At 62.2% G+C, this 7,521-nt stretch overlaps 1 protein-coding gene across 1 annotated transcript in view; it reads left to right on the forward strand.

The window, feature by feature from the left end:
- GLIS1 (GLIS family zinc finger 1) overlaps positions 1–5,926 on the forward strand; it is a 106,377-nt gene extending 100,451 nt beyond the window's left edge. Inside the window, exons 6-9 of the mRNA XM_004699410.2 lie at positions 590–746; positions 4,125–4,297; positions 4,786–4,953; positions 5,490–5,926. Of these exons, the coding sequence (XP_004699467.2) occupies positions 590–746; positions 4,125–4,297; positions 4,786–4,953; positions 5,490–5,647 (656 nt within the window). The 3' untranslated portion in view covers positions 5,648–5,926. The remainder of the gene's footprint in view (positions 1–589; positions 747–4,124; positions 4,298–4,785; positions 4,954–5,489) is intronic.
- Positions 5,927–7,521: the final 1,595 nt, after the last annotated feature.

Here is a 7,521-nt window from a genome sequence, read left to right on the forward strand (position 1 = left end):
CTCCGCCACCGCCACCCCCCACCCCCGCCCAATCTTCTTTTCAAGGCCAAGACCGAAGGTTTTCTGGTCAAAGGTGGCTTCACCCTGCAGGTGTCTTCTGTAATTTAGAGTGTGAGAGTAGAGCCCACAGCTGGGGATCTTTGTGCAGTGAAGAACCTGGACAGCCACACGTGACAGCCCTTCTTAGAGTTCCCCTGGGCAGCCCATTCCCTCGGAGCAGGCCCTCTGTCTCTGCTCACACACTCCTGGTGGTGGTAGCTCCTTCTCCCCAAAGACAGCCACAAGCCTGCAGCAGCCCCACCTATTAGAGGCTCCCTCCCACATCCCAACCTACGATGGACTCCTGACCCACCATCCCAGGCTGCTTCTGGCCCCTGCCTGTCTGCTGTGTTCCAAAACAGCCCTGCTGGGGTCTGAGGCCACTTGCCCCTTACAAACCCTCAGGGCCAGTGCCCCCTCATGTGGACCCTCCAGTCCTGCGACTATGCTGGGCTCCTGGTTCTCGGCCCACACAGCTCCTGGCTAGCCAGCCTCAGGGTCTGCTGGGGAATGGCTGGAGCCCACTATGCATGTCTGCTTTTCCCTGCAGGTGTGTACCCTGGCTCCATCACCCCCCACAACGGGCTGGTGCCCGCAATCCTGTCCCCCACGCAGGAGGCCCCTTCCAGACACCACCCCCTGGATGCCAGTGCCAGCAGCCACCACCATCTGTCTCCTCTGCCCATGGCAGAGGGCACCAGGGACGGGTATGTACACCAAGTCAGTCCTCCCGGACAGGTGGGCACTCGGGTTAAGGTCATGAGACTGCAGCTACCCTGGGGCCTTGTGGTGTGCTAGCTGCCACGGTGAGCATGGCACCCCTGCCGACTCCGTGAGGTGGCGGGTGTTGGTGCCCAGGCTTCCTGATGCCTCATCTCATGCTCATCCCCCCACCCAGGGCAGGCCAGTCTGGAGAGGGACCTGGTGGGCTCCTTTGGAAAGGCTGCAACCTCCCTGGACCTGTGGAGTGGCTCTGTGTAGCACATGGGGGCCAGCCTGGGGGGAAGCCCCTCGATGGATGGCCGCTAACAAGGACCACAGTCAGGCCCTGGCTGTGCAGGGAGTGGAGGGTCCTCAGGGACGAGCCCCTGTGGGGAGAGGCAGACTGTAGCTATGGTGATGGGCCAAGAGGGAACCCAGAAAGCCGGCTCAGCTTCCTCCTCTGTCATACAGGGAGCGAGACTGGGAGGCTGTGCTGCACATACCTTACGTTTGGTTGTGTGTGCCACCTGGTCCAGGTGCTACTGGCTTAACCCTGCCCACCCCCACCCACCCCAGGAGCTCGCTCCGGCCACCAGCTCACCCACCAGCCAGCCCCCAACAACATCTCCCAACCAAAGAAAAGCAACCCTCCCTACCTTTTCCCCCTGGGGCCCCTGCCTGTTCACCAACCAGCATAGCACCCATGGTGACAAGACAGGGGACCAGCGTGGCCGCTGCCCCTGCCTACAGGAACCCACCAGGCCCAGGGGAGTAGGCCCTCACACCAGACACCAGCCCTGGGCCAGCTTAAATGGGTTTCTTTTTTCATCCCCTGAGAAGAGGGGGTCAAGGGGGGGGGGGCGGTCTTCAGCCTCTCCCTTCCAGCCAAAGTCAACAGGGAACAGTCCTTGTGGCCCCCGTGGTTTGCTGGGACGTTTAAACAGTTTGACAGAATTATCAGATTCACTCGGAAATATGCTAAGAGGCCCTGACTTCATGACCAAATGTATTTACCCTGGCTCGGAGCAGGCAGTCTGCCCCTGGCCTGCCAGGCCTGTGAGGTTTCACATGAATTTTTATAGGTTCTAACTGAAGCTGGGCTTAGGACTCAGAAGAGGGGCCTAGGTGCTTCTCTCCTCCTCCTCCTCCTCTCCTCGGCACCCCCTCTTCCTTTTCCCCTAGTGCCCCTCCCCTCCCCAGGTTCAGGTAGAGCTGTCGGCCTCCCACCACCCCCATCCGCCCAGCAGCCTGAGTGGGGCTTGGAGGAGAGCCGGGCTCTGTTCAATCCCACTGACTGTGAAGGTGGCACATGTAGGTTTCTGGCAGGTTGGAGGCAGGAAAACAAGCTTGGAGCCTGCAAGGCTGCCCCCTTCGGCTCTGGCTCTCCGTGGTCCTGCTGTGCTGGTGTGCTCTGCATGTTGTGACTAGATCATTCCGAAACCCAGTGATTGGTGCTCTTTGGCTGTTTGCCACGTGGCAGGCACCAGGTGGCCTCGGGACCAGCCCTTCCTGAGAGTATCCAGGTGGAGGGGACCGGCCAGGGACAGGGGGCTGTGAGTGGCCGCATGGGGTGGGACGAGGCAGGCACCATACAGCAGGCCTGGGAGAAGGCCAGCCCACGCCCCGCCCTCTGGTGTGCAGGGTACTGGCCTTCCAATGGCGGTATTAGTCATGGTGACAGCGACGAGAGCTAGCTCAAGAGCTTGGGGAGTCTGGCATGCGTGCCCATCCAGTGTCTGTGCTAGCCGAGGGACCCAGATCTCCCCTCGCCCTCCGTGAGCTCCCAGTGGCTGGTGGGGGTCCCAGACATGGAAGGTGGCAGTGCAGGGGAGGGGGGAAGCAGGAGGCCCAGGATAGGGGGACGGGACAGCAGACTCAGAGCCCGCCAACATCTCCCCAGATCTCCTTCTGCCTGCATTCGATGGCCCGGCATCATGCAGCAAGAGCACTGACCTGGCCTGCTCAGACCATGGCTCTCCGAGGGCCATGGGGGAAATGACCTAACTGGGCAAGGGCAGCTGGAGGCGAAGCACTGCGTTGGTGATCTAGAACCCAACTCTCTGACTGGTGGGGGCCCTGTAGGACGAGGTAGACAGGTCTGTAACTTGATGGGATCAGCTGGTGGTTTGCAGCCCTAATGCATAAGCCACGGTGCCAACAAGCCCAAGCAAGGAAGTGGAGACTCAGTGGGCGGGCTCTCCCTGCATCTCTGTCTCTCTCGCTCCCGGCCACACAAAAATGTTTTGTGGGCTGTGAGCCTTCAGACCCCAAGGGCCATCGCCCCTGACTGCGTTCAGGAAGCTTAAGCTTATAGACAGGCAGCGTAGGAAGCAGCATGAGGAAGGGAAAGGGCTGACTGCAGACCTGGCCTACAGTCCGCTGAGCCCCCTTGGGCTCAGCCAGGGGGTGGGTGACCACATAGCCCTGGTTTCAGTGCACGAGCTTCCAGAGAGCTCCAGATTAGTCCTGCATCCCTTCAAGCTTTGCATGAAGGAAAGGGGTGAGCGCCCCATCTTGAGAGGTAGACAAGTGGAGAAGAGATGGCAGGGATGGAGACAAGAGCCGGTTCCTGACGGCATACTGCGCACGGGGAAAGAAGCCCAATAGCCTGGGCGGTTTCCTCGCGGCCCTCTCAGTGAGGATGGTGATGGAGCCTTGCGGAGGCTGAGACTGCGGCCGACATTATACTGTGAGCTGTCTCCGTCGATTGTGTTCTTGCACCCGCAAAATAGCCCTGGAGGGGGTGCTGTGTGGCCAAGAGTGACGGGCAATGACGCTGAACCTTGTGTTTCTGGTCTGCTAGGAGGAGCTGAGAAGACTGTCTGGGGGGCCTGAGTGGTAGCTGTTAGTGCCCTGGGGTCTCCTCCTTCTGGGGAGCTGCCTGGCTCTTCCCCCAAGCCAGAGCTGCATGCTCAGAGCAAGTGTCCCGGACATCCCCGGGGAGGGGGCAAGGCTGTTGGCACTCAGCGCCTGTCGTGGGGGCTGGGCAATGGTAGGATTCTCATCTTCCATACAGGAGATGCCGGTTTGGTTCCAGGCAGTGGTTCCCCCTCCCCCCCATCTCTCCGTGGAGGCCGCTGTGTGGTTTGATGCTGGACTGGTTTCAGCAGAGCTCCCCGACTCAGATGGGCTAGGAGGGAAGGCCTGGTGACTGTACTCGGCAGTGATCCAATCCACCTCCAGCCCTGAGGATGGCTCAGGACAGGCCCTGCCCTTCATTGCCCATGGGGTCATCATGATGCCCACTGGGCAGCTGCTGATAGCAGTGGGCACCTCAGGGGACCGGGGGTGGGGAGGTCTAAGGGGGAAGAAGCAGCGGAGCTAAGCCTCCGGCCCCCAGCACCCCAGCCCTCCCTGCTGCCACGCCCGTCTCTGCTCTCCAGGTTGGGGCCTGGCCTGCTCTCGCCCCTGGTTAGCCCGCTGAAGGGGCTTGGGCCACCCCTGCCACCAGCCTCCCAGGGCCGCCCTCCAGGCCAAGCCTTCTCCACACTGTCCAGCAAGCCTCCCTACCCGCTTTTCCAGAGCCCGCCTCCCGCGCCTCTGCCCAGCCCACAAGGTAAGCTCTCCCTGGGGCAACCCCCTCCCCCCTGGGGCTTGGGGGGTGGCTGGGGGAAGGTGGTGTTCAGAGAAGGATGGTGCCTGGCCCCAGGCCGCAGACTGTGGGTTGACATGCCCTGGTGGTTAGCACTGAAGGCTGGGGCAGGGCTCCGTCAGCAGGGCGTCAGAGGGCTCGTGGGGTAGCACCCATAATGGGGTGAGACAGGGGCCTGCTTGGGGGAAAGATCATTGCTGGGCACAGGAGAGGGTGGTGTGGGTATCCCCCAGGCACATCAGACACCCTCCACCCCCGCCCACCCTGGCCCTCTGCTGGGCTGTCGGGGGAGACCAAGGGACACATGGCTGAGCTGGGGCCAAGGCCCGGCTCCCAGGTCTTCAGCTTCTCCCTCACCACCCCACGATACAGGGCAGGACTCTGGGGAACCCCACCCCTGGCATGGACCCTTGCTTGATGCAGTCTCTACCCCCCCCCCACCCCCTTTGCAGGCTACCAGGGCAGTTTCCACTCCCTCCAGAGTGGCTTCCTCTATGGCGACTGCTACCGGCCAGTGGAGGCAGTCGCCAGTGGGGACGGGCTGACTGGGGAGGCCCACAATTTCAACCCACTGCGGTCCAATGGCTACCATGGCCTCGGCACACCTTTACCTGCCACAGGTAAGCCCCTGCCTGCCTGCCTGCCTCCCTTCCCTGAGATCCTACAAGGCCCAGCTTCTGCCAGCTGCTCGGTGTGCAAGGCCTGGAAGCCTTGTGAGGGCACTCCCAGCCGGCCGGTGGGGCATCCCCACCTGCAGAAGCACACGCACACTCCGGGCAGCACTGAGGACAGGACGGCACTGCCCTGGGAGTTTCCACTTTTCCATGTGTGCGAAGTTTTCCCTCAGGCTTCCTGTGTCTGCTGGGGCGGGGAGGGGCACGTAAGGTGGGGTGATAACCCCCTCCCCTGGGCCCCCCTCAGCTCGCCCCCATCCCAGCACATGCCTGCCTCCTCAGCTTCCCGGGGGGCCCCAAAAGTGCCAAGCCTAGGGGTCTTGTCTCCTAAGCCCCCTTCCTTCCACACCCACCCCTACTACCTGGAAGGGTGGGCCAGTCCCACTGAGGGCTCCGTGGAGAGACCTCCTGGCTAGCAGGGTGGACGTGAAGCTGGAAGAAGACCCCTGGGCCTAGCCCCAACCCTCTCCCACTACCCACAGGCTATGAGGCCCTGGCCGAGGCCCCGTGCCCCACAGCCCTGCCACCCCAGCCGCCGGAAGACGTGGTGTCCAGCGGCGCTGAGGACTGCAGCTTCTTCCCCAACGGGGCTTTTGACCACTGCCTGAGTCACATCCCCTCCATCTACACGGACACCTGAACGGGCACCCCACCTCCATCTACAGACTGCTTCTCCGCTGCCGGTCCCCCGCAGCCGCCCAGCGCCGCCTGGCCACAGGCCTCCCCACCCATGAGCAGGGGCCTCAGGCGGCGGCCGGTCATCAGGATCCGCGACCCCAGTGGCATTTCCTCCGCGTGCCTTTGTCTCCCCGGGCCTGAGACCACAGACCTCGTGCGTGTAAAGTGTACAGAACTTGCCTCCCGTCCCCTGCCAGTTTCATGTTTTTGGTTTTACAAGAAAAACATTAAAAACTGGAAATGAGACCGGGGTACTGGCTCTGCCGTGTGATTCAGCCCAGTGGGAGTGAGGGGGTGCGGGGGCTGGGGTGCCGGGTCTTATCAGAGGGCCCTCAGAGCCAGCACCAGGTCATAGTTCAGCTCGGCCAGGCCAGTGTGGCCCCAGGGGCAGGTGATTTGCCTCAGGTCGCCCCTAAAATAAAGACCAAGCCCCCCACCCTCTGCCCCAACTTGACAGGTGGGAGGTGAGCTGCAGGGCTGACCCTAGCCAGGTCTGGGCCAGATGATGGAGACCTATGTGTGCTCTGTGGGGTTTTCAAATCCCCAACTTTGCAGTAGGACGCCTGACCTTTCTTCTGAGGTATTTCTAGGTCAGTTTACAACACCTACCTTCTGGTGAACAGTTGAACGGCTAACAGGACTCAGCCCAGGTCCCACAGGGTCAGAGCTGGGGGCCCAGACCCCTCTCTCAGACCTCTGCTCGCAGGGCTGACACCACTCTCTGAAGCTCCCCAAACTCACTGCCACCGAGTCGATGCCGACTCATGCTAGGCCTGCCCTCCTGTCCTGGGTCGACTTGAGCCACAGCCCTTGGGGCAGCAACTGAATGGCACAAGGTGTTTGTAGCACATACGAAACTCCCAAACCAAACTCACTGCCATCGAGTTGGCGCTGACTCCTGGGTCTTGACTCTGAGGCGGTAGAACTGCCCCTCTGAGCCTCAGAGACTAACTTGCTATGGGAGTAGAAAGCCTCAACTTTCTCCCTCCGAGTGGCTGGTGTTTTCGAAGTGCTGACCTTGCAGTGAGCAGCCCAACGCACAACCACGGTGCCACCAGTGGTGGGAAACAAGCCACCAGGCTGACCCAGCCGGCCTGGCTCTGGGTGGATGGGGAGCGTGGTGAGTGCAGACAGGCCTCCTGACGAGGAGGGCCCTACATTTTGGCTGGGGGGTGGGTGGCACCCTGGGTGGCCAAGGATGGGGAGAAGCCAGATCCCAGGGCACTGAATCTCCTATCCCACCTGTCTCTCCCTCCAGCCGCCAGCACAGGCAAAAGCCCCATCAGCTCTGCATCCGGGGTCCTGCGAGTCCCATGTTCCCCTGAAGGCACCCCAGTAAAAAGGCCCTCCCCCTCCACTGCTGAAGGGAGACCAGGTGAGGGAGGATGCGAGGCGGAGCCTACTTTACACCCCTCTCCTGTCCCCCATGCCTGGTCTGGTCCTGCTGGAGCTGCCCCAGGGAGAGGTCCTACAGCCGCCCCTTTCTGCGTGGAGGGCACAGAGCCCTCTGTAGCGCGCGCCTGCCGGCCACAGCCTTAGAAAGGTCTAGGAGCCCCTGCTCTCTAAAGAAGGAGACGGGGTTCAGAGAGGCCACCCAGCCAAGTGGCGGAAGAGCGAGGGTTTGATACTTACTGCATCCGTACCCTCCGGTCCCCTGCAGGTCCACCTCCCTCACCACCTGCCCCTGCCCCCGTGCCCCAGGATGGCCCCTGCAGCCGGAAGCCAGGGGCTCCCTTCCCTCAGCTCCAGCCAGGAAATGGGGGGAGAGGGCCTCACAGGTGGGGCACACCCCTCCACCAAAGCTTCGGCCAAGCGTCCACGCCAGGTCCCTGGAGC

The sequence above is a fragment of the Echinops telfairi genome, unplaced genomic scaffold, assembly GCF_000313985.2.
Source record: "Echinops telfairi isolate 266 unplaced genomic scaffold, ASM31398v2 ScPeMD7_443;HRSCAF=831, whole genome shotgun sequence".
NCBI lineage: Eukaryota > Metazoa > Chordata > Mammalia > Afrosoricida > Tenrecidae > Echinops > Echinops telfairi.